The sequence below is a fragment of the Phocoena sinus genome, chromosome 2 (genome assembly GCF_008692025.1).
Source record: "Phocoena sinus isolate mPhoSin1 chromosome 2, mPhoSin1.pri, whole genome shotgun sequence".
Classification (NCBI taxonomy): domain Eukaryota; kingdom Metazoa; phylum Chordata; class Mammalia; order Artiodactyla; family Phocoenidae; genus Phocoena; species Phocoena sinus.
Window position 1 is genome coordinate 52000914 of NC_045764.1, and position 26813 is coordinate 52027726.

Sequence of the window (26813 nt, forward strand, 5' to 3'; positions counted from 1 at the left end):
TCAGAGCTTAGGTGGGGACAAAGTGAGGAACAGGAAGAGCAGCCAGCAGGTGGTGCTGGCTCAGCATCCAGTATGCCTTGCTTCCCAGGGCCCAGGACTTTATTCACTGGGCCATGGAGAGTCTGGCAGGTGCTGGGGATGCTATGATGCTGCCATCTATTGGAGGAAACACCAGGCCACTGCACCAGCTGGGGAGGCGGGCGGCAGTGTGAAGAGGGTTGGAGAAGGGCTCTGCAGGGGCCAAGCAGACGTGTCCTTCAGCCACCAGTCTTGAGAGCCGGAAAATGGTCAGGCCAAATGTGCTCTTGCCCATCAAGTTGGGAGGGATCACCTAAAGATGGGTGTAGAGTGAGAAAAGAAGAGGGCCTGGGGCCAATCCCACAGACCGCCAGGGAATCCCATGGAGAAGTCTGAGCAGCCAGGGTCAGGGGCCTCCCAGGGACGTAATACATTTCCAGAAAGAGACTCTAGTCAGTGGGGTCATCTCCTATGTAGGAATTCAAAAAGACAGAAACACAGCTGTTAGATGTGCTTCCCAAGAGAGGCATCGGGGGAGTTGGGGCTAATGGAAAGGGAGCTGGGCACGTGGGGATGGCCCTTCCAGAAGCTGCAGTGAGAGAGAAGGGAGCTGCTAGAAGAGGCAGAGGCCAGGAAAAGGTGCAGATTTGCTTGTAGGTGAGGAGAACTGATGGCATTTATGTGCTAAGGAGTGGGGATCCAGAAGAAGAGGGGACCCCGATCACTATTGGGGGAACCCTAGGACAACACCTGCTGTCATTAGCCAACCACACAGGCCCCTGGGAAATGGGATGTTATATTTGTTGTCTAGTTGTAGGAATTCCAGACAGAGCTGGGGGGAGAAATCCAGCTAGCCATTGGTCAGCCCTGCAGGGGGGACATCACTGGAGTATAAGGAGCCAAACGGACTGTTTGGGGGGTCGGAGGTGAGGCACGGCTAGAATCAAGCTAACTGCGCTCTTGGAGATGCTTGGTTTCATCTCGTCTCATCAAAGATGTTACTTAGGCAAGCTGTGTAGTGGAGGAAACAAGCCTGGCCATGAATCCTGGCCTTCGTCTGAGGCACAGTTCCTCCGTGCCTCAGTTCCCTCTTCTGTCAACAGGAGCGGTAATATGACTGCCCCACGCAGGGGTGTGGGGATCAAATGAGTTCAGATTTTGGAACCGCACCTGGCACACAGTGGACACTCAGTGGGCAAGAGTGCTTGTCAGGCCTGATGTCACAGCAATTTCGATATCCCTGCGTCCGGGGTGAAAGGATGACAAGAAAGTATTTCCCAAGGTTTATTTCACCAAACACCCATTCGGTGGGGGTTAGTATGTGTTCTGTAAGGAGAGAAAGAGATCCTGTGGCATTTGCGTTTAGGAGAGGCGGGGCTCATTTCTGTGGGACTTTTCGGAGATGTTAACATGCTGATGGCATTGTAAACCTCCAAGAGGAGAAGGTAGTACACCTATAGCAGAATCCTCTTTGCAGTGACCACCTATTAGCATCTCCCAGAATGCAGTTTAGGAGGCGCCAGGCAGGAATGCAGTTCTGATCATCGCATACTCCTACGTTACCTCCTATACCCCAAATCTAAACCATGCAAAGCAAGTGCTCCATGGAGGCATCACAGGGCCTCCAGAACAGTGTAGTAGTGGATCTGGGCCACCCAACCACTCTGTGTTCTGCTGCAGTGGAACTTCCCTCTGCTGATGCTGGTGTGGAAGCTGGCACCCGCTCTCTGCTGTGGGAACACCGTGGTCGTGAAGCCAGCGGAGCAGACTCCCCTCACCGCCCTCTATCTCGGCTCTTTGATCAAAGAGGTAAGATATCCAAAGAGAAAATATTCTGTGTCCTCAATTACATTGCCACTCCCAGGAACCAGGCCACCATCACAAGATAAGTCTGCCCCATGGAGCTGTGCTGTGCATGCCAGCGCCAGCCGGCTCCTGGCCGAGTGGGAAGGGAATGCCTCCTGGGTTTCACTTGGCAGCTGCTCATTCCCTCTCCTGCTTGCGGTCACTGAGCTAGAAGAGACTCCATTCCCCCCACTGATCCTAATGAGAATACTTTACTCTTATTATGAGCTCAAACCCATGGTTTATGACCAAATATTTTGTCTAGAGAATTTACAGGAGGGTTACTTGGGAGGCAGGTTCTTTGGGCCCTGCACATGTGGTGTACAAAATGGTCCATTCTTCTTGTGGGTGGGTGATCTCGCCAGCTCCCCCTGGAGGGGCTACTGCTGAGCCCCGAGCCTCCTCACCAATGCTCTGCTCTCGGGTGACCGTTTTCTCCGTGGCAGCCACCGCGTAGGGAAATGGACAGCCCAAAGGGACACCTCCTTCCAGACACACCTGGCAATGTGTTTCAGTCATTTTGTCCCCAACTCGTATGTTGCAAAGAGTTTTAAAAAGAAACAGGAAGAAAAGAGGGATAGGAAGTAAGAACCATTCATTCCACTTCTCAGCTGGGCTAATACGACAGGAAAGCAAGACCTTTATTACTTAGATGTAAGGCTGCAGAGCCAATAATTGACCAATTTCTCACTTTCCTTTGACCTGTGATGTAGGACCTTATGACATCGTAGTAATCAGACTTACAGATTCTAAAGTCACAACTGTTTCAAAAAGTGTTTAGGAAAACTAAAGACTCAAGCACGATGTTGTAAAATCTTGCCTTCCTAAAATAATGTGTTTTAATGAAGACACTGGCATCCCCCAGGGGTTCAGCATGCCCCAGTGGTTCAGCATCCCCCACCTGTTCATTTGTGGTGCTCTTGGTTAATAAAGAGGACCCAGCATATGAGGAGCACCAAGCATGAATGTGAAAGAAAAGTCGCTCCCTACCTTCAGGATGTGCTGGCTCTCGGCGTGACCCAGGTTCAACAGCAGGGATTCTGAGGGAGTGAGACCATATTGCCATTTGGAACATTAATGGGGCAGATTTTAAAAATGAAAGCTGAAGCCCAGGAAGGGTATTTTGCAGGTACCTCCGAGTTGGGGACTGTGACCAAGGTGTCCCTTCTCCCCCCAACACACAGACAAACACACACACACACAGACACACAGAGACAGACCCATATAGACACAAACATAGACACACACAGAGACAGACCCATGCAGACACACACACACACACACACACACACACAGAATGGTGCTCTGCTATGAAACGGCCACTGCCGTTTTGCTCAGAAGCCCTTTGGGGTAGGCAGGGCCGCCCAGAAGGAGGGTGTGTGCCTCGCCCTGGCCCCCCCCACACTGGCTGACTGGGTCTGGTCCTGGGGTGGCGATAGGAACCGGGCCCAAGCTTTCAGGTGAGGGTCCTGCTCTGCTCAGGGACCTCACCCAACCTCCTCTTCTGAACACCATCTCAATTTCCTCCCAGGTGGGATTCCCTCCGGGCGTGGTGAACATCGTGCCAGGATTTGGGCCCACGGTGGGAGCAGCAATTTCTTCTCACCCTCAGATCAACAAGATAGCCTTCACTGGGTCCACAGAGGTAACCCTCCTCGCCGACTATGGGGGACAGTGGCTGTCGCTGAGAATTCTCTGTTTAGAGGCTAAACTATGATAACCCCATTTTAGTACATATTTGTACTAAAAAAATAGTACATTTTTTAAACAATCAGTTAAAAAAAAAGTTACTGGTCCAGTTTCCAAACTAAATAAATATCTAATTCATTTACTCAGAAGCCTCAGAAGAAAATATTCATAGATAAGATAAAATAAAAATTGAAATATCCATAGGATAAACAGTATAATCAAGGTTAAAAAATAAGCCTAAGGTGATTGGCAATATTGTAGTACTGATCGTACATTTTCAAGTGTAAACTTTTGTTTCAGAAATTCCATTTTGAAGCAACTACTATTCTCATGAGCATTCAAGGACATACTTTCAAGTATATTGTATCCATCCTATATGACGTTTTACAGCCATTACAATAAGGAAAGCTGTCCATGATCTATTGCTGAAGCACAAAAAGAAAGTAAATTGTAGGGCTTCCCTGGTGGCGCAGTGGTTGAGAGTCCGCCTGCCGATGCAGGGGACACAGGTTCGTGCCCTGGTCTGGGAAGATCCCACGTGCCTCAGAGTGGCTGGGCCCGTGAGCCATGGCCACTGAGCCTGCGTGTCCGGAGCCTGTGCTCCACAACGGGAGAGGCCACAACAGTGAGAGGCCCGCGTACCAGAAAAAAAAAAAAAAAGTAAACTGTAGGAAAGTATATACTATATATATGTATATACCATTAGTAAAAGGGTGTGTGTAGAGAAATAGAAATTACCTGGAAGGACTCCCCCAAAAAATTCTTACTGTGGCCTCCTCTGGGGCAGGTCCTGGGGCATTAACAGAGTGAGGGAAGATAAAAACTTTCCCCTTTAATTTACACACATCTATATGTGGGAATTATTTCTAATGAGAAAGTACTTCTTCTGTACTTAAAAAAATAAATGGATAAAATTTCCCAGGCAGTAAGTGCTCCCATCTCCCTCCTAGTTTAGTCCAGCCAGAGGCCCAAGACCGAATCCTATGGCTGCTGGACAATAGCTAGAAGACAGGGGACTGAGGGGGACGGAGGGGCAGAGAGGGTCCTGCCCCCCAACGGCTCCTATGTCTTCCCAGTCTTCTCACCCAACAGCAGAAGCATCACTGCCCCTGCCCCTGCCCCTGCCCCTGCCCAGCTTCTCTCTCTAGGTGACTGCAGGGCTACCCATGGGTCCAGCCGGGTAGGGCTCTCACCAGGCAGCCAGCCTCCTACACAAGAAGGTGGCTTCTGTCACCCCAGGGATTGCTCAACTGACAGGCGTCTCCCTAAGAGGGGTGCTTCCCACCGAGGCCCCCAGCTGTGCCTCAGCCTCACAAGAGATCGCAGGCCCACAGCAGGCTGGTTTGCTTCAGGTACTCTCCCTGGAGACAGTCCTTATCACCTGGATCAGGCCATCCACACCTCCTTCAGGCCATCACCCAGGAGCTGGCCAAGTTTTAAAATGCACTCTCGGGGACTTCCCTGGCAGTCCAGTGGTTAAGACTTCACCTTCCACTGCAGGGAGGGCAGGTTTGATCCCTGGTCAGGGAGCTAAGATCCCACGTGCCTCGCAGCCAAAAAACCAAAACATAAAACAGAAGCAATATTGTAACAAATTCAATAAAGACTTTAAAAATGGTCCACATCAAAAAATAAATAAATAAATAAATAAAAATGCACTCTTACCTTAGTTTTGAGGAAATAGCCTCAGCCCTGAAAGAGCCTAGCTCTGCCTCCTGCTGGCTGTGTGGCACTAGGCCCCTGTGTGCACACTGGTCTCTAAGAGTCTTCCAACTCAGAAGTTGGTGGCACCCGGCCCAAGACAAGTCACTGCTGTGTGCTGGGCCAAGCCCACCTCTAGCAGTGCAGGGAATGCAGGAGGTTGGACATCACAGTTGGTTGAGTGGTCCTCCCGTTACTTCATAGGAAAGCAATTCTCTCCCTACCCGCTGGGGGCCCTCAGTCTTAGGGTGTGTTTCCCATCCTAAAGGTTAACTCCCCTATTTCCCTAATTCTCAGAGGTTCCCTCAGATTATACCAAAGGACTACACAGACCCACCTCCCCTTGGTCCCTTGAGCTGGACCAGCCTGCTGCCGGGAGGGACAGGCACCAGGACAGGTGACAGCCAGCTCCACCACTAGCCAGCTGTGTGGCCGTGGGCAAGTCACTGAGCCTTCAAAGGCTCCCCATCCACTCCAGTACGTGGAGCAACTCAGATCCGGGATTCCAGCCATGTCTGATCCGAGAGGAAATGCTGGGAGAGGGCAGGGGAGTGAGGGGACAGCATCAAGGCCCAGGGTGCCTGGGTAGGGAGGCTGCAGCCCAGGCCATGCCACACTCATGCCTCCAGGCTTGTCCAGAATGTGTGGGCCACATCCAGCTGTGTCTGAGGCTTTATGTGGTCTGGTTTTTATCCTGAAGGTTGGAAAGCTGGTTAAAGAAGCTGCCTCCCATAGCAACCTGAAGAGGGTGACACTGGAGCTTGGTGGGAAAAACCCCTGCATCGTGTGTGCTGATGCCGACCGTGAGTCTCTCCCCTTCCGGGCATTGCTGGGGCTTTACAGGACCCGTAAATCTCTCCCCACTTCCTTGCCCAAATCAGAACCAATTGAGAAAGACAAGCACATACACAATGGGGATGTTTCTCCACCTCGGGTTATCCCTCCATAAATAATAGGCAGATGGAGATCCAAACGCCAGCTTTACTGCTGGTAGAAAGCTGTGTTGGAGGAGGACATGCTTCCTGTGGTAGCCAGAGAGGCCGCCTGTTTCTGCCCTTCATGAGTTTGCCTTCCCTGTCCTTGCAGAACTGGGGCCGTGACAAGCGGGCTGGGGTTCTTCTCCAGAGCCCCCTGTGTCGGGGGAGAGGGGGAAGGCCAAGAGGAGGAGGAGAAGGGCATGTGCTCCTCCCACAAGCATTCATCATTCTACCCTCCAAGTTGGTACTTCCTATGATGCTTTCAGGCTCTCGAAGACTTGAGATATTTCTTCCTTCTTTGTCTCAGATCTGACAAAACAGAGACCAGTGGCAGGTGACCCTTAAAGATATCCTGCTGGCCTAGGTGCTGTCTCTCCCTTCACTACCTCTTCCCTGGGAAAGCCACCCTGCCCAGCAGCTTGGGGGCAGTTTGTGTCTCATGACATAATATTAAAATAGACACTCTTCTTGGTTGTCATGTCCAGAAGAGGGAAGGAAGGGCCACATCAGACATTCATCGACCTGCTGACATGGTCCGCTGCCAGATTTTTGGTGTGACTTCCCAAGTACACTAAAACACCTTTGCCTTAAAGAACAGCCTCCCCCACCTGCCCACTGGTGCCAGGAATTCCTTTCATGGAGTACAAAGCCTTCCACTCCACACTCAGATAAGTTTGGAATTGCAAATATCCCTGAGAAAAATGATCCTAGCACAATTTCTCGCCAAGGTGTAAATAACTGGTTTCAGTTCTACTCCTTGAAGCTGGCTTTCAATGGGAGAGGACTGGGTGAGGAAACAAGCCCCAAGGAAAGAAAGGGAGGCTGGGTGTGAAGGTGGACTGCTCATTTTTGCCTGGTTTGGTGCTCCCTGATGGAAGCATCATCAGTGTTGCTAGTGGTCTCTGGAGCCACACGGAACAGTACTGGGTATTGCCCCACTGTGACCCACATTTGGAGTTCCAAAGAGCCGGACTCCTGTTTTGCATTCTTGTGCCTCCATATCTGGGTGCCCCTTCTGCACCTCAGCGCACCCTCTTTCCCTCTCAATGAGGAAAACTACAGCTGAAACACAGGACTCCTGTCTGAGGGTTGGTTTGATAAGGGTCATGTGAGCAAGTGAGGTCATGGGCAAGTGAGGTGAGGATGTGACAAGTCTCTGTGCTCATTAGTGCAGTAAAGACACTAAGTCCTGCAGTCAGGGGACCTATTTAACCCCAAACTCCATGGATCGAAAAATCCCCTTTCCCATGCTCTCTGTTTGGGAAGTGCTGAGCAAAATTAATTTCTGAAACGTAGCCATCCCGGGGCCTGTTTTCTCATGTGGGCAATTAGAGTTGCAGCTGTCGCCAGTCCGGCCTTAACAACTTAATCGCTTCCTCTTCTCTCACCGCCCCCTCTCTCCAGTGGACTTGGCAGTGGAGTGCGCCCATCAGGGAGTGTTCTTCAACCAAGGCCAGTGCTGCACGGCCGCCTCCAGGGTATTTGTCGAGGAGCAGGTCTATGATGAGTTTGTCAGGCGGAGCGTGGAGTTCGCCAAGAAACGGCCCATTGGAGACCCCTTCGACATCAGGACCGAACAGGGGCCCCAGGTAACCTACTTACGTATCAGATCTTGAGGTGCACGTCTGGGGGCTGAACCAGGCAGGCCTCTGGCCCTGGCCCTGTACAGCTCTGGTGCTCTGTGACTCCAGGGGACTCCCTTACTCACTTGCCCAGCCACTTGAGGCTTTTGTTCAGACGCTGATCAACAGTTCAATCCCATCAGGTCTTGGTAGTGTTATGAAATGGGGGTGTACACACAGAGCTCTGCTCTTTGCAGCAGATAATGCTGAGCTCTAGGCCTTGGTGGAAGGGAGGCATTCCCGGTTCATAAGTCCATGTGACTGCACCCTCCAGCCAAAGGACCAACCCTTCTCTGAGCCACCAGGGTCCCCAGGAGAGAGCCTCAGGCAGAGGCTGTCTTGCCTGGCTGGGCTCTCTGCAGAAGCGAGTTGTAACCCTGGCTAAAATGCAGCAGAGTACAGATGGAAGCAGCAGCTGGAGCCAGAGGCCTCAGCCTGGAGGCCCTTGAGCCCATGTGCATTATAGGACAAAGTGACCATCAGAAACCAAAGAATCCCACTGGAAAGGGCTCGGAGAATGGGGATACATCTCCAGGCAGTAGGAACACATCTCTGGAGACCTGGTTTTTGAAGCTAATGACAGGATGAAAATGATCATAACCACGAGGTTTAATAACCTCTTTAAGAGGGCAGGTCCTGTATCACTTTCTTACTAAGTATGCAGTGCGGCAGATGGATAAATATTTAAAAGAGGGCAGCCTGACCATCCCATGCATTATTAAAATGGAGTTCAACAGCAGCCTACTTTGCTTGTAGCCAAAGTCCTGCTCCAGCCAGGAAATTTCAAATCACATGTCAGGACTCAGCCAATTTGTGTCTGTCCCGGGAGCTGGCTACTTACCCACTGCGTTGGCACCACGTGTTTCCACGGGAAGCCATGGATCTGAGGGCAAGTTTGGCTCTGTGATTTTGTGAAAGCCACAAGCTCCTTCCAAACCTCAGTTTCCTCATCTGGAAAATAGTGTAATTGATGAATATTATGAAAATTTCAAGGCACTTAATAAGTTTTTATTTTTTAAGGGGGGGCATTAAATGGCAGGCTCCCTGATCTAAGTGGCAGCAAATGTCTGTGCATGACTTCAAGCCACATCAATTAGGTCTTGCTTAACCATCTTGGCTGGGGATAAGGGAGGACCATGTGGAAAAGGTGTGTTTCTGGCTATAGTGCCCACCCCTGCCTTGCCCCATCCCACATGCTCTGTGGCCCTGGAGCCACGTGACCCTGGTGGAGAGAAACATCTCCACTTGTGGCCAGCACTCCGCATCCTGTCAGGCCTCAACCCCAAACCCAGCAGCCAGTGACACAAAGTTGTCCATCGGCCTTGGTTGGATTTCAGGTATGAATACAGACATGGCCACAAGTCATTATCAAATCTGCTGTGATTGTAAAGCTAACCCAGAATCCGTGGGAAATATGTGAGCTGATCCCATTCTAAGGAATCCCTTTTACCCCATCATTATTCATAAGTCTCTTTCCAAGGCTTCAGGCTTGACTTTTGAAGCCAGATATAGAAATCTCTTCCAAAACAGCACAGTGGTATTGATTTCATCAGTGCTTTTGATGCTGCTGCTGAAAGTCCTTTTGAAAACTCACTTAAGCCATCTAACCTCAGCATATTATTTTAGGATGTTGTTGGGGTTTTTTTTCTGCCAAAGTGCTTTTTCATCTACGTTAATAAGGCTTTACTCCAAGAGGATTTACAGCTGTCTAAATAGTTCTGTCTGTCTCATGCCTGTAAAACAGCTAGCTGACCAGATAGGTGTCCACTGCAGGCAGCCAGAACACTCCAGAATTATTCAGGTTTGTTTGGCAACTGAGTAAAGATATGCACAGACTCACGCAGGCCACCTGGTGGGGGGCAGGGTCCTGCATCCTCTCTGTCCTCTCCTCTCCGGCAGAGCCACTCACAGCCTTGGCCGTCCACAGGACCCTGTTTCTCCGTCTTTGGTGCTGTGCCCTGGTGCAGCCTTCACTTCCCAGCAGGTTCTTCTCTCGCACTGTGAGGCACCAGCTGACATTCATGGAGGATTATTAGATTTAAACGACACATTTACACGGACTTGCCAGGAAGAGTTGAGTCTGGACGGTAGAGTTTCCATGGGGCCCTCCGCTGGCTTCAGCACAGACAGTCTTGGAGGCAGAACATGGTCAGTGGCCGCTGAGGGTCTGTAGTTTGATGAAGCCCCACAAGCCTCTTGGTCTCCAAGGAGGAGGAGAGAGCAATCCTGGCACTTTTAACCCAAGTCTTGGTTAAGACTTCCCAGAGAGAAGTTGAGGGAACCTTGAGATATTATGAGATATGCTGCAGTTTGAGTTACTTTTTAGGTGGCCGTACTTACACACGCTCAAAACCCAAAAGATATATAAAGGTCAGTAGTGAAAAAGCTTCCTTCATAGGCATGGTTTTTACCCTTCCGTCCATGGGTATCCTGTGTTCTTAGTTCTTAGAAGAAAATTCTCCAGAATTTCTGTATATACAAGCAAAATTGAGTATGTATACAAGAATGTAATATGAATTCTGGTTTCCCTTGTTTTTTACTCAAAATATCTATACACAGTACTGTTTTGCACCTTGATTTTTGTCCCCTAACAAGAAACTTGAAGAGCTTTCCATATCATACCAAACCATGGGAACCTGCCTTGTTCTTTTTTTTTTTTTTTTTAACATCTTTATTGGGGTATAATTGCTTTACAATGGTGTGTTAGTTTCTGCTTTATAACAAAGTGAATCAGCTATACATATACATATGTTCCCATATGTCTTCCCTCTTGCGTCTCCCTCCCTCCCACTCTCCCCATCCCACCCTTCCAGGCTGTCACAAAGCACCGAGCTAATATCCCTGTGCCTTGCGGCTGCTTCCCCCCAGCTATCTACCTTACTACGTTTGTTAGTGTGTATATGTCCATGACTCTCTCTCGCCCTGTCAAAACTCACCCCTCCCCCTCCCCATACCCTCAACTCCGTTCTCCAGTAGGTCTGCGTCTTTATTCCTATCTTACCCCTAGGTTCTTCATGACATTTTTTTCCCTTAAATTCCATATATATGTGTTAGCATACGGTATTTGTCTTTTTCTTTCTGACTTACTTCACTCTGTATGACAGACTCTAGGTCTATCCATCTCATTACAAATAGCTCAATTTCATTTCTTTTTAAGGCTGAGTAATATTCCATTGTGTATATGTGCCACATCTTCTTTATCCATTCATCCGATGATGGGCGCTTAGGTTGTTTCCATGTCCTGGCTATTGTAAATAGAGCTGCAATGAACATTTTGGTACATGACTCTTTTTGAATTTTGGTTTTCTCAGGGTATATGCCAAGTAGTGGGATTGCTGGGTCATATGGTAATTCTATTTGTAGTTTTTTAAGGAACCTCCATACTGTTCTCCACAGTGGCTGAACCAATTCACATTCCCACCAGCAGTGCAAAAGTGTCCCCTTTTCTCCACACCCTCTCCAGCATTTATTGTTTCTAGATTTTTTGATGATGGCCATTCTGACTGGTGTGAGATGATATCTCATTGTAGTTTTGATTTGCATTTCTCTAATGATTAATGATGTTGAGCATTCTTTCATGTGTTTGTTGGCATTCTGTATATCTTCTTTGGAGAAATGTCTATTTAGGTCTTCTGCCCATTTTTGGATGGGGTTGTTTGTTCTTTTGTTATTGAGCTGCATGAGCTGCTTGTAAATTTTGGAGATTAATCCTTTGTCAGTTGCTTCATTTGCAAATGTTTTCTCCCATTCTGAGGGTTGTCTTTTGGTCTTGGTTATGGTTTCCTTTGCTGTGCAAAAGCTTTGAAGTTTCATTAGGTCCCATTTGTTTATTTTTGTTTTTATTTCCATTACTCTAGGAGGTGGGTCAGAAAGGATCTTGCTGTGATTTATGTCATAGAGTGTTCTTCCTATGTTTTCTTCTAAGAGTTTGATAGTTTCTGGCCTTACATTTAGGTCTTTAATCCATTTTGAGCTTATTTTTGTGTATGGTGTTAGGGAGTGATCTAATCTCATACTTTTACATGTACCTGTCCAGTTTTCCCAGCACCATTTATTGAAGAGGCTGTCCTTTCTCCACTGTACATTCCTGCCTCCTTTATCAAAGATAAGGTGTCCATATGTGCGTGGGTTTATCTCTGGGCTTTCTATCCTGTTCCACTGATCTATCTTTCTGTTTTTGTGCCAGTACCATACTGTCTTGATTACTGTTGCTTTGTAATATAGTCTGAAGTCAGGGAGCCTTATTCCTCCAGCTCCTTTTTTCGTTCTCAAGATTGCTTTGGCTATTCGGGGTCTTTTGTGTTTCCATACAAATTGCGAAATTTTTTGTTCTAGTTCTGTGAAAAATGCCAGTGGTAGTTTGATAGGGATTGCATTGAATCTGTAGATTGCTTTGGGTAGTAGAGTCATTTTCACAATGTTGATTCTTCCCATCCAAGAACATGGTATATCTCTCCATCTATTTGTATCATCTTTAATTTCTTTCATCAGTGTCTTATAATTTTCTGCATACAGGTCTTTCGTATCCTTAGGTAGGTTTATTCCTAGATATTTTATTCTTTTTGTTGCAATGGTAAATGGGAGTGTTTTCTTGATTTCACTTTCAGATTTTTCATCATTAGTATATAGGAATGCCAGAGATTTCTGTGCATTAATTTTGTATCCTGCTACTTTACCAAATTCATTGATTAGCTCTAGTAGTTTTCTGGTAGCATCTTTAGGATTCTCTATGTATAGTATCATGTCATCTGCAAACAGTGACAGCTTTACTTCTTCTTTTCCGATTTGGATTCCTTTTATTTCCTTTTCTTCTCTGATTGCTGTGGCTAAAACTTCCAAAACTATGTTGAATAAGAGTGGTGAGAGTGGGCAACCTTGTCTTGTTCCTGATCTTAGTGGAAATGCTTTCAGTTTTTCACCATTGAGGATGATGTTTGCTGTGGGCTTGTCATATATGGCTTTTATTATGTTTAGGAAAGTTCCCTCTATGCCTACTTTCTGGAGGGTTTTTATCATAAATGGGTGTTGAATTTTGTCGAAAGCTTTCTCTGCATCTATTGAGATGATCATATGGTTTTTCTCCTTCAATTTGTTAATATGGTTTATCACATTGATAGATTTGCGTATATTGAAGAATCCTTGCATTCCTGGAATAAACCCCACTTGATCATGGTGTATGATCCTTTTAATGTGCTGTTGGATTCTGTTTGCTAGTATTTTGTTGAGGATTTTTGCATCTATGTTCATCAGTGATATTGGCCTGTAGTTTTCTTTCTTTGTGACATCCTTGTCTGGTTTTGGTATCAAGGTGATGGTGGCTTCGTAGAAGGAATTTGGGAGTGTTCCTCCCTCTGCTATATTTTGGAAGAGTTTGAGAAGGATAGGTGTTAGCTCTTCTCTAAACGTTTGATAGAATTCACCTGTGAAGCCATCTGGTCCTGGGCTTTTGTTTGTTGGAAGATTTTTAATCACAGTTTCAATTTCAGTGCTTGTGATTGGTCTGTTCATATTTTCTATTTCTTCCTGATTCAGTCTTGGCAGATTGTGCATTTCTAAGAATTTGTCCATTTCTTCCAGATTGTCCATTTTATTGGCATAGAGTTGCTTGTAGTAATCTCTCATGATTTTTTTTATTTCTGCAGTGTCATTTGTTACTTCTCCTTTTTCATTTCTAATTCTATTGATTTGAGTCTTCTCCCTTTTTTTCTTGATGAGTCTGGCTAGTGGTTTATCTATTTTGTTTATCTTCTCAAAGAACCAGCTTTTAGTTTTATTGATCTTTGCTATTGTTTCCTTCATTTCTTTTTCATTTATTTCTGATCTGATTTTTATGATTTCTTTCCTTCTGCTAGCTTTGGGGTTTTTTTGTTCTTCTTTCTCTAATTGCTTGAGGTGCAAGGTTAGGTTGTTTATTCGAGATGTTTCCTGCTTCTTAAGGTGGGCTTGTATTGCTATAAACTTCCCCCTTAGAACTGCTTTTGCTGCATCCCATAGGTTTTGGGTCGTTGTGTCTCCATTGTCATTTGTTTCTAGGTATTTTTTGATTTCCCCTTTGATTTCTTCAGTGATCACTTCATTATTAAGTAGTGTATTGTTTAGCCTCCATGTGTTTGTATTTTTTAAAGATCTTTTCCTGTAATTGATATCTAGTCTCATGGCGTTATGGTCGGAAAAGATACTTGATACAATTTCAGTTTTCTTAAATTTACCAAGGCTTGATTTGTGACCCAAGATATGATCTATCCTGGAGAATGTTCCATGAGCACTTGAGAAAAATGTGTATTCTGTTGTTTTTGGATGGAGTGTCCTATAAATATCAATTAAGTCCATCTTGTTTAATGTATCATTTAAAGCTTGTGTTTCCTTATTTATTTTCATTTTGGATGATCTGTCCATGGGTGAAAGTGGGGTGTTAAAGTCCCCTACTATGAATGTGTTACTGTTGATCTCCCCTTTTATGGTTGTTAGTATTTGCCTTATGTATTGAGGTGCTCCTATGTTGGGTGCATAAATATTTACAATTGTTATATCTTCTTCTTGGATCGATCCCTTGATCATTATGTAGTGTCCTTCTTTGTCCCTTTTAATAGTCCTTATTTTAAAGTCTATTTTGTCTGATATGAGAATTGCTACTCCAGCTTTCTTTTGGTTTCCATTTGCATGGAATATCTTTTTCCATCCCCTTACTTTCAGTCTGTATGTGTCTCTAGTTCTGAAGTGGGTCTCTTGTAGACAGCATATATAAGGGTCTTGTTTTTGTATCCATTCAGCCAATCTGTGTCTTTTGGTGGGAGCATTTAGTCCATTTACATTTAAGGTAATTATCGATATGTATGTTCCTATTTCCATTTTATATATTGTTTTGGGTTCGCTACTATAGGTCATTTCCTTCTCTTGTGTTTCGTGTCTAGAGAAGTTCCTTTAGCATTTGTTGTAAAGCTGGTTTGGTGGTGCTGAACTCTCTCAGCTTTTGCTTGTCTGTAAAGGTTTTAATTTCTCCATCAAATGTGAATGAGATCCTTGCTGGGTAGAGTAGTCTTGGTTGCAGGCTATTCTCCTTCATCACTTTCAGTATGTCCTGCCACTCCCTTCTGGCTTGTAGGGTTTCTGCTGAGAGATCAGCTGTTAACCTTATGGGGATTCCCTTGTGTGTTATTTGTTGTTTTTCCCTTGCTGCTTTTAATATGCTTTCTTTGTATTTAATTTTTGACAGTTTGATTAATATGTGTCTTGGCGTGTTTCTCCTTGTATTTATCCTGTATGGGACCCTCTGTGCTTCCTGGACTTGATTAACTATTTCCTTTCCCATATTAGGGAAGTTTTCAACTATAATCTCTTCAAATATTTTCTCAGTCCCTTTCTTTCTTTCTTCTTCTTCTGGAACCCCTATAATTCGAATGTTGGTGCGTTTCATGTTGTCCCAGAGGTCTCTGAGACTGTCCTCAGTTCTTTTCATTCTTTTTTCTTTATTCTGCTCTGCAGTAGTTATTTCCACTACTTTATCTTCCAGGTCACTTATCCGTTCTTCTGCCTCAGTTATTCTGCTATTGATCCTATCTAGAGTGATTTTAATTTCATTTATTGCATTGTTCATCGTTGCTTGTTTCATCTTTAGTTCTTGTAGGTCCTTGTTAACTGTTTCTTGCATTTTGTCCATTCTACTTCCAAGATTTCGAATCATCCTTACTATCATTATTCTGAATTCTTTTTCAGGTAGATTGCCTATTTCCTCTTCATTTGTTAGGTCTGGTGGGTTTTTATCTTGCTCCTTCATCTGCTGTGTGTTTTTCTGTCTTCTCATTTTGCTTATCTTACTGTGTTTGGGGTCTCCTTTTTGCAGGCTGCACGTTCGTAGTTCCCGTTGTTTTTGATGTCTGTCTCCAGTGGCTAAGGTTGTTTCAGTGGGTTGTGTAGGCTTCCTGGTGGAGGGGACTAGTGCCTGTGTTGTGCTGGATGAGGCTGGATCTTGTCTCTCTAGTGGGCAGGTTCACGTCTGGTGGTGTGTTTTGGGGTGTCTGTGGCCTTATTATGATTTTAGGCAGCCTCTCTGCTAATGGGTGGGGTTGTGTTCCTGTTTTGCTAGTTGTTTGGCATAGGTTGTCCAGCACTGTGGCTTGCTGGTCGTTGAGTGAAGCTGGGTGCTGGTGTTAAGATGGAGGTCTCTGGGATATTTCCACCGTTTAATATTATGTGGAGCTGGGAGGTCTCTTGTTGACCAGTGTCCTGAAGTTGGCTCTCCTACCTCAGAGGCAGAGCCCTGACTCCTGGCTGGAGCACCAAGAGCCTTTCACCCACACAGCTCAGAATAAAAGGGAGAAAAAGTAGGGAGAATTAGTAGAAGTATGAGTAAAGAAAGAAGGAAAGGAGGAAAGGAAGGAAGGAAGAAAGAAGCAAAGAAGGAAAGAAAGGAGGGAGGGAGGGAGGGAGGGAGGAAGGAAGGAAGGAGGGAAAGAAGGAAAAAAGACAGAAAGAAAGATGATACAGTAAAAATAAAATAAAGTATAATATAGTTATTGAATTAAAAAATATTTAGAAAAAAAAAAAAAAGGGACGGATAGAACCTTAGGACAAATGTTGGAAGCAAAGCTATACAGAGAAAATCTTACACAGAAGCATACACATACACCTTCACAAAAAGAGGTAAAGGGGGAAAAATCATAAATCCTGCTCCCTGAGACCACCTCCTCAATTTGGGGTGATTCGTTGTCTAAAGGAGGGAAGGAAGGAAGGAAAGAAAGAAAGAACGAAGGTAAAGTATAATAAAGTTATCACAATTAAACTTAATTATTAAGAAAAAGAATTTTTAAAAAAAAGTCATGGACGGATAGAGCCCTTGGACAAATGGTGGAAGCAAGAGTATACAGACAGGATCTCACACAGAAGCATACACGTACACATTCACAAAAAGAGGAAAAGGGAAAAAAATCATAGATCTCGCTCCTAAATTCCACCTCTTCAATTTGGGATCATTCCTTGTCTATTCAGGTATTCCACAGATGCAGGGTATATCAAGTTGATTGTGGAGCTTTAATCCGCTGCTTCTGTGGCTGCTGGGAGAGATTTCCCTTTCTCTTCTTTGTTCTCACAGCTCACAGGAGCTCAGCTTTGGATTTGGCCCTGCCTCTGCGTGTAGGTCGCTGGAGGGCGTCTGTTTTTTCGCTCAGACAGGACGGGGTTAAAGGAGCCGCTGATTCGGGGCCTCCGGCTCACTCAGGCCGGGGGTTGGGGGATGGGGGTAGGAGGGGCACTACGTGCAGGGCGGGCCTGCAGCTGCAGAGGCAGCGTGACGTTGCGGCAGAGGCCGGCGTGATGTTGCACCAGCCTGAGACCCGCCGTGCGTACTCCCGGGGAAGTTGTCCCTGGATCCCGGGAACCTGGCAGTGGCGGGCTGCACAGGCTCCGCGGAAGAGGGGTGTGGAGAGTGACCTGTGCTCGCACACAGGCCCTTGGTGGCGGCAGCAGCAGCCTTAGCGTCTCCCGCCCGTCTCTGGGGTCCGCGGTTTTAGCCGCGGCTCGCGCCCGTCTCTGGGGTTTGCGCTTTCAGCCGCGGCTCGCGCCCGTCTCGGGGGCTCGCGCCCTCAGCCGCGGCTCGCGCCCGTCTCTGGGGTTCGCGCTTTTAGCCGCGGCTCGCGCCCTTCTCTGGAGATCCTTTAAGCAGCGCTCTTAAACCCCTCTCCTCGCGCACCAGGAAACAAAGAGGGAAGAAAAAGTCTCTTGCCTCTTCGGCAGGTGCAGGCTTTTCCCCGAACTCCCTCCCGGCTAGTCGTGGTGCACTAACCCCTTCAGGCTATGTTCAAGCCGCCAACCCCAGTCCTCTCCCTGCGCTCCGTCCAAAACCAAAACCCGATCCTCAGCTCGCAGCCCCGCCCGCCCCGGCGGGTGAGCAGACAAGCCACTCGGGCTGGTGAGTGCCGGTCAGCACCGATCATCTGTGCAGGAATCTCCCCGCTTTGCCCTCCGCACCCGTCGCTGTGCACTACTCCGCGGTCCCGAAACTCCCCCCTCCGCCTCCCGCAGTCTCCGCCCGCGGAGGGGCTTCCTAGTGTGTGGAAACTTTTCCTCCTTCACAGCTCCCTCCCACTGGTGCAGGTGCCGTCCTTATTCTTTTGTCTCTGTTTTTTCTTTTGCCCTACCCAGTTACGTGGGGAGTTTCTTGCCTTTTGGGAGGTCTGAGGTCTTCTGCCAGCCTTCAGTAGGAGTTCTGTAGGAGTTGTTCCACGTGTGGATGTATTTCTGGTGTATCCGTGGGGAGGAAGGCGATCTCCGCGTCTTACTCTTCCGCCATCTTCAAGGTCCCCTTCCCTTGTTCTTTTTTATATGTACATAGACTTTCACTGTATGAATCCAACAGAATTCAAGTAACACGTACTGATGAGTATGTGGGTGTGTGCGGTCACGCACGGTGCCACAGAGTATGTCATTCCACACATACACAAGGAAATCCACAGGACAGATTGCCCAAGTGGGACTGCTGAGTGAGAGCACATTTATGATTTCTACAAGCATTGCCAAATTACCTTCCAAAAACATGAACCAACTTACGTTCCTGCCAAGCTTGTATGAGCTTGCCTGTTTCTCCAGCCTTACTAACAGAATATGTATGGAGCTTTGCCCATCTGATAGTTAAAAATGATATCTCATTTGTTTTTAATGTACATATATCTCTTATAATGAGTAAGGTAGAACATCTTATCATGTTTAAAGGCCATTTATATTTCCTTTTCTATCAACTGTGCAAGTGCTTTGCATATTTTTCTCTTGTACTGCTGATCATTTTTTTGTCACTTCTAAGAATTCTTTACATACTAGAGGGAATTCTTTACATACTAGCGCTATTTCTATGATATGACCTGTCAATTTTTTCCAGTTTGTTGTTTTGCCCTTTGACTTTGCTTATGCTGTTTTTGCCTTCTTTTTTTTTTTTACGTACTCAAATTTATTAATCTTTTCTTTTGGCTTCTGGATTTCAAGCCATAGAAAGGCCATCAGCACTCCAAACTTATGGAGGCATTCTCCCACATGAGAGAATTTGAAAACTTTTTATGACGTCATCTTTCGTGATTAAGTCTTTGATCTACCTGGAATCTATCCTGGTACAAAGTGTGAGGTATGGATCCAACTTGGTGTTTTAACACTGGATCCACGTTTCATAAGATGACTGGTCAAGGGGCTTGCATGGTTTGTGCCCACCCCTTCCAAGAAAGCCAGCCTACTCCTCAGGGACAGACAGTCATCCAAATGCACCATTGGGTTTGCTTTTTTTTTTATTCAGATTTGCTTAAATTAAACCACTTTTTTATCTGAAAGTCACAGCTACAGCAAACCTATCTAACAAAGCTGTCTCTCCCAGCCAGAGGGAGGGGATTTGCAACAGGGTCAGGGTCAAGAACAGGGTTCCCATGGATTTGGGAAGAGGGATCATTTTCGGTGGGAAGAGCACTTCCCCCCTTGAGTCTCCCAGAGAGGTGCCCTTTGCCAGCCGGTCGAATACAACATCCACAAGCTGGGTGTTAGGCTGGTGGTACAGGGTACACCCCAGCCCAGGAGACCCCTAAACAAGAAGCCCTTCTGATGAGCTGGCTCCCCATCAACCAGGAGTAGCCCCTCTACCTCACCTTGAGCCTCTACTCTGTGTCCAGGGGTGATGAGTAAGGTGGTCAGATTTACTTCTCACTTCTCTGCACTCTGGATGGAGAATTCCAGTAACTGTTGGTGCCCTAGGAGCAGGGTGCAGGGTGGCCAGTTAGAATACATGGCACCCCGTTCAAATAAACAGTGAATACATTTTTAGTGTAAGTGTTTCCCAAGTATTGTTTGGGGTATGCTTATACTTTAAAAATCATTCATTGCTTTTTAGGAATTCAAATTTAATTGGGCATCCTGTGGTTTTATTTGCTAAATCTGGCAACCCTAGAAGGATGCAAGAGTTAGAACAAAGAATTTGACTACTTCAGATCTTGTTTCACCCACAGATTTGTTAACAGCATGGAGGATGTATGAATAAACCTACACCTGGAGAGGATGAGAAAAGCCCATCTCTCCCCTGCTCCAAAGAGCCCAGATTTGTGCATCGGAGGAATATTTGCATACAGGGAACATCTGGTCTATGAATTTTTTCTTGGCCAAAACATGATGGGTAGGACAGTGATCACATAGGAGGCCGTTGGACACATAAGTTGGTAGTCACCTCCCAGAAGGAAGCCGGGCTTACCTCTCACTGTTTTACAGATTGACCAGAAGCAGTTCAACAAAATCCTCGATCTGATTGAGAGCGGAAAGAAGGAGGGAGCCAAGCTGGAATATGGGGGCTCGGCCATGGAAGACAGGGGGCTCTTCATCAAACCCACTGTCTTCTCAGAAGTTACCGACACCATGCGGATCGCCAAAGAGGAGGTACTGGGGCTGCAGGAAAAACCATGTCCCGTGGGGCCCTGTGCTGAGCTGGGGCCCAGGGGGCTGGGCCTTTCAAACCTGAGTCTTCTCCAGGGCCCAGGGATCCCAGAAATCTTTGTGAAGGGACTGTTTTCCTTTTTCCTGTGGCCTTTTCCCTCTCCTTAGGGGTCCTTTGGGAAGCTGTTCTGCTCTTGGGACCCCTGAGCCCTGTGTAGAGTTTGTCCTAGCCCCCAGTTCCACGCATTGCTCATCGTCTCTGGGGAACAACAATCCCTCTTCTGTCTTCTAACATGTCCTCAGGTTAGCCTAGGGTGGAGGGCCATTGCAACCTGTGCATTTTGTCAGGAATTGAGCCATGGATTCAGGGCCCAAAGCTGCCTTCAGTTCCCCCAGACCGAACTTAAATGACAAGTGTTCATTCCAAAAACATGTCCTGGCTAGAAGTCTCTTTGAAGTTTTCCATCATGGGCATCCTTAGAAATGGTGGAAATTAAGATGACCCCCAATAAGAGCATAATTCTAACTGTGTCTTTCAGTGCCACTGTTAAGCTAGTTACAAATGGTTCCCACCTGAGTCCCAGGTGCTTGGACCCCGGAATGTGGCCTTTTGGGGCACATGAAAGAGTGAATCACTGCCGAAGTCTTCCCGGTTCGAGCCTTTTATACACTTTCTCCTTGAGATTTTTATGCGTTACTAACTGTACCCTGATGGCATGAGACTCAGCTCTTTAAACCTCTCTATGACAAGCTCCGTGGGAACCAGGGCAGGTATTTCAGCAGGCTGACCCTGTCCTGCTGGGCTATGGTGCTGAACATTGAATCAGTTACAAGCTCCTTTCAAAATCACCTTTAAATATTCAGCCTGTAGCTCTTTCCTTTCCTTTGCTATGTTGTAGATGGTGAGGAGCACTGCCTTACTCCCTCCCCTGGGAGTTATTAGGGAAACATTTTAGGTCATCTTCATTGATAGAAAATGCAGCACCAAGAGACCAGGGCCTGCAGTCTGTGCCTGCAAACACCCTTCACAATAACTTGCCAAGAATGACTTCCAAGGTTTTGTCTTCAGTGCATCCCAGCATGCAGGGGCTCCTCCAAAGCTTGAAGCTGGGGCTTCTAGAAGCCCTGACCACATTGAGAGAGCTTCGACCCAACGTATTATTTTGGTTGTTATTTTTTATTTTTGTTTAATTCAGTCTTTCCCTTGGGATTTCAACCATCACACAGCTAAAAAGATGTTTGGACTCTCTCCTTCAGTTATCCTCTTCGTGCGTGTGAGCACTGTGGGTGTTTGAAAAAAGCATAAACGAAGGAAGTGCCTGCTCAGGGCATACATGCTTCATTCCAGCAGCTTCTCACTGCCATTCTTCCAATTAATCATAGATTTTTGGGCCGGTGCAGCCAATACTGAAGTTCAAAAATATCGAAGAAGTGATAAAAAGAGCAAATAGCCTTGAATACGGACTAACAGCAGCTGTGTTCACAAAAAACCTCGACAAAGCACTGAAGCTGGCTTCCGCATTAGAGTCTGGAACTGTCTGGTGAGTAGAGCATGTGCTCGGCCCCCCTGAACTGCTGGCCAGCTGGCTTCCTTACCCTTCTGTTAACAAAGAGCTTTTAGTCGTACATTATGCGCCAAGCACTGTCTAAGCACTTTGCTCCATCCTCATGACCACCTTCTGAGAGGGGTACTGTTATCGCCCCCATTTCACAGATGAGGAAATCAAGAGACAGACAGACTGTGTGACTTGCCCAGGGTCACACAGCTAGTATGTGGCAGAGCAGAGCTCAGGACAAACTGTCTAGCTCTGATGCCCATGCTCTTGACCACCGTGTTGGGCCACCCCTTATTTTTTATTCTAATTCTAAGAGCAGCACATGCTCTTGTGCAAAGTATGGATGAAAGTTCCTGTTTCACCAATAATTCTGCTGATTACACTATCCCCATTTTAAAGATAATATTAGAAGATAAATATGAATTGGAGGCCAAGAAGCAGGAGAACTTTGAGGTCAGGGCCTGTCTCATTTCAGAGCTAATTTTTATTCCCTTCGCCATAATTTTCCTCTCCCTTTTTCTCTATTTGTCATTCCCTTTCTATCCCAGTGAGAAGCTTTATACTTCAGAATATTCAAATTTTAGTTTCTGGTGGTAAGAGCAAGAAGGCAGAGATCAAAAACACTGTTTTCATGATTAAAACCTTGACAAAAAGTCTCCTTTAGGTGACGCTCTACACCAAGTGCCTAGTACCTGCAACACCTGAGGTCCAGCTGGGTCCTCTCCTGGTGACCCTGAACTTCTCTTTATTCTCTCTCCAGGATCAACTGCTACAATGCGATCTACGCACAGGCTCCATTTGGTGGCTTTAAAATGTCAGGGAATGGCAGAGAACTGTAAGTGTTTCTGTCACTCCATGCCTGTCAGCAGGGCCGATAAAAGATACACTAGATGCGCAGTGTATGGTGAACGGTGGCCCACCCTCCAGTCCACTGAGCTCTCCCCTGTGCTGTGCTTTCCCCCTGGGCTGTGCCGTGTCCCCCATCTTCTCTCCCCTTCCTGCCCTTCCCTACCCTCATCCTCACGCCACCCCAGGACCGACCCCCAGCCTCAGCATATGTGTCCTCCCTAGCACCCATCCCATGTGGAGATGTTCAGTAGGTACTTGACCTAGGCTCACTGCAGGACAGGGCAGAGCTGGGAAGTGCACTTTCCACCAGACGCAGGATGTCATTACTCACTCAAACCCTGGCCCTCAGCAGGGAGGATGGGCTCTCTCCCAGGTCAGGCTGTGGCCCTTCTGCCCACAAGCAAGTTCCCAGGGACAGAGCGTGGGTGACTCTGGCTCCTCCTCAGTGCCTTTTCAGAGAGATACTGCAACATGCTGGGCCTCCGAGCCTCTGTCAAACCCACCGCACACTCCTTCATGGTGCCCTTCTGTCTTGCCCTTTGGGAGGCTGTGCTCCATAGACCTAGACTAATGGATGGATCTTCTGTGTCTGGCCCAAGATAAAAGGCCCAGGCCTAGAGCTAGATGGAGTGTTCTGGGGGTGGGCACGCTGTGGTTTCCAGCCAGATGCTGCCTTCTCTCCCACATCTTTCTTGGTGGTCGTTGGGGTTTTATTAGCCTTTGTGGACAAATAGCTTGTAGGATCAATCTTCCCAGGGAAACCATCTGTGACAACACACAGGGTCATTCCTGGAACATCTCAAAGGACTCCGAGCTCTTCCTCTTATTTAAACAGTTTGTATTATTTATATACAGATGCATCACTTCGTACTTATTTGTACATCTTCCAGTAGGAGCACTCAAATGCTTCCCCTTGGCTTGGGCCTTAGTGGGGCCTTTGGGCAGCTACCCTTCCAGATTCTTAATCAAGATGTATGAAGGAATGAACGGGGCTGGCTTCCATCCCTGAGCAAATGCTCTTGACCAGTCTCCAGGGAATTGAGGGCCCTTCCCCCTTCTCAGTCCTTCTTTCTCATTCATCCTGACTCATGGCAATACAGCAGAGCCATCTGAACATCTGAGTAGAGTGTGTCCATTTGTGTCCCCCTAATTCCTAAAATTGGTTTGCCCTTCCAGAACCTCAGTAAATTCTTGGCCTTGAAGACCCTTTACAGAAACCTTGTTCCCTCTGTTGAATGGCTCGTTTGTGTTGTGTTCTGTGAGCCTCTGTTCATTACCTCTTCACTCACCTGTCCACCAGGGACATGAGACCTGGGCTGGGATTACCTGCATCACCTCTAGGGCCCACCAGTAGCACTGGCCACAGCTGACATTTGCTGAGCACGGACTCCGCCGACCTCTGAGAGCCTTGCACATGTTAAGGCATGCCATCCTTACAACAGTCCCTGAGTCCATTCAGGCTGCTGGGACAGAATACAGTAGACTGGGTGGCTTAAACAACAAACATTTATTTCTCCACTTCTGGAGGTTCAATATCCAGGTGTCTGTTGAGGACCCTATCTTCCTGGTTCACAGGCAGCCGTGTTCTCTCTGTGTCCCCATGGAGTGGAAGGGAGGAAAGTGTTCTCTGGGGTCTCCTTTATAAGGACACTAATCTCATTCATGAGGGCTCCACTCTCTTGACCTAATCACCTCCTAGAGGCCTCACCTCCTAATTTCTTCACATTAAGGATTAGGGCTTCAACATTTGAATTTCAGGGGGACACACATGTTTAGTCTACTGCAGGTAGGTACTACTGCTACCCCTGTTTTTGGATGAGGAAACTCAGGGATGCCCAGAGAGGTCCTGTGCCTTACCCAGGTCACACTACCAGTAAGTGACAGAGTTGGGATTGAACTCTTAAACCCACCACACCACAGGGCCTTGCTCAGTAGGGGTCACCTCTGTGAGCCACCTGAGATGAAGCCAGCCAGGGTACACAGAGTCATTTGTCTCCTCGCTCTGCTGCTTCAACCAGTCAGGTTGTGACAGCTGGAGGACCCAGGACCCCACAAGGCCTTCCTCACAGAGGCCAGGCACAGCCTCCTCCCATAGCAAGAACTTCAGTCCCCAAAGCAGATGTCCTTGGATGCAGGAAGGGTGTGTGGGGCCCACCTGACTTCTAGGCAACTGACTCACACCCACTATTACTGCTTTTCTCACCTGTGTCTCCCTCCCCATCCCCGGTGGCACTGCCTGCCCGCTGCAGAACAGGGCAGGGGAGTATCCGCTGCACTCAGTCCGTGTGTCATCCTGCCGGTTAGCCAAAATTGGGACTTTTGTGGATGTCTGTTTTTTCGACCCTTGGCATATATTTTCCCAAAGCTTTTGATAAAGTACTTTAACATAATCCACAAGGAGACTGGAAACTGGCTTGAAAACCAATTTCCGTTTTCAGTTGTCTCTAATTAATGTCTTCACGTTGCAATGAGTTCCCCTTTTTTATGCTGGAGCACTATGCGGTGGATTCCATGGTTTTCCCCATCCCCGGCCACCTGGGTGGGGCTGGCTATCTGCCGCCCACCCACGGGCCCCTCTGGGATCTCTCCCTGTACAGGTCTTGGGATGAAGCCTGCAATTTCTCTTCCTCCTGGACACTTTTCTTAGTTCTTTGTTTTGCTTTGCAATATAGTAACAAAAAAAAATGCACACGGGCTTCCCTGGTGGCGCAGTGGTTGAGAGTCCGCCTGCCGATGCAGGGGACGCGGGTTCGTGCCCCGGTCTGGGAGGATCCCGCGTGCCGCGGAGCGGCTGGGCCCGTGGGCCATGGCCGCTGGGCCTGCGCGTCCGGAGCCTGTCCTCCGCAACGGGAGAGGCCACAGCAGTGAGAGGCCCGCGTAACGCATAAAAAAAAAAAAAAAAAAAAAAAAAAAAAAATGCACACTGTAGAGACATGTGGGAAGTCAAGGTCTCCCTCCCCTGACCCTCAATCCCATTTGTTAGAGGTAACCACTGTCCCATCATCCATTTTATTCATTTTGTTCACTTGTTCATTTGTTCACTGGCATATATTTACTGAGCACCTTTGATGCCCCAGGCACATGCTAGGCTCTGAGCACACAGCAGTGAACTCTATAAACAGCAGTGCCAATGCCCCCAACATTCTGGTGAGGTCCAATGGAAGAAAGACTGAGCTTATGGATGAGTGAGCGCCAAGGCGGTCACAACTGGGTGAGAAACCATTTAGGAAGGGCCACAGGGGGTCAAATAAGAATGACAAGAACTTGAACTAGGGCAGTGACTGCAGGAATAAAAAGAATGAGGCGATTCATGCACTTAATCTTACAGGAGTGATTTCATATTGGACTTACTAGTTATGTGCTAATTCAGCATGATTTTATCACTTGGTTTGCTTTTCTTTCTTTATGCAGTTGAGAAATCATTAACTGCGTTGAATTTTTACAGTACAATACGATGTGCTCATTTTGAAAGGTTATTGTACATTTTCTATACATATAATGGATGTAAACATGTATTTTTTTTCTGTTTTCAAATGACTTGGGAGGAAAATACTTTTTGCTCTTAAGAATGGGTTTTGGATATCCTAACCTTCTTTTTATTGGTGGTCTCCTATGATGGACTTTTGAGTTATTTCCAAGGGGTTTTGCTGCTACAGACCATGCTGATGTTCTTCCTTGCGCATAAATCTTTATGCACTTATGGGGAATTGTTCTCAGAATAAATTCCCAAAATTGGGTAATCCAGCACATGAAAAATGGGCTCCCACTCTTGGTTTGCATTCCTTTAATTGTAAGGGGTTGAGCACCTTATTAACACTTATTGGTAATCTTTATTTTTCTTCTGCAAACTGACTATTCATGTCTTTTGTTGATTTTTCCATTTTTTTTTTAAATTGGTTCGTAAGAGCTTTTTGTGTATTAAGGAAAACAGCACTCTGTTTCTCACACAGTGTTGTAAATGTAATTTTTTTCTAGTTTATAATTTGCCTTTGGGTTTTTTTATGGAGTTTTCTGCTCTGCAAAAGTTGAATTTAGCATTCTGTATATGGCTTTTATATTTTGTTATGTTTAGAAAAAATTACAAAATAATTCACCCATTGTCATGTATCATTCTTGAACTTCGTTTTAGGACACTACCAAAGAACTCAATGACATATTAACAATAA

At 46.6% G+C, this 26813-nt stretch overlaps 1 protein-coding gene across 1 annotated transcript in view; it reads left to right on the forward strand.

Annotated features, from left to right (window-relative positions):
• The window catches only part of ALDH1A3 (aldehyde dehydrogenase 1 family member A3), a 42120-nt gene that overhangs the window by 13386 nt on the left and 1921 nt on the right, over positions 1–26813 (forward strand). Inside the window, exons 6-12 of the mRNA XM_032624902.1 lie at positions 1699–1827; positions 3395–3508; positions 5954–6056; positions 7635–7819; positions 20081–20245; positions 21626–21783; positions 22559–22633. Coding sequence (XP_032480793.1) covers positions 1699–1827; positions 3395–3508; positions 5954–6056; positions 7635–7819; positions 20081–20245; positions 21626–21783; positions 22559–22633 — 929 coding nt within the window. The remainder of the gene's footprint in view (positions 1–1698; positions 1828–3394; positions 3509–5953; positions 6057–7634; positions 7820–20080; positions 20246–21625; positions 21784–22558; positions 22634–26813) is intronic.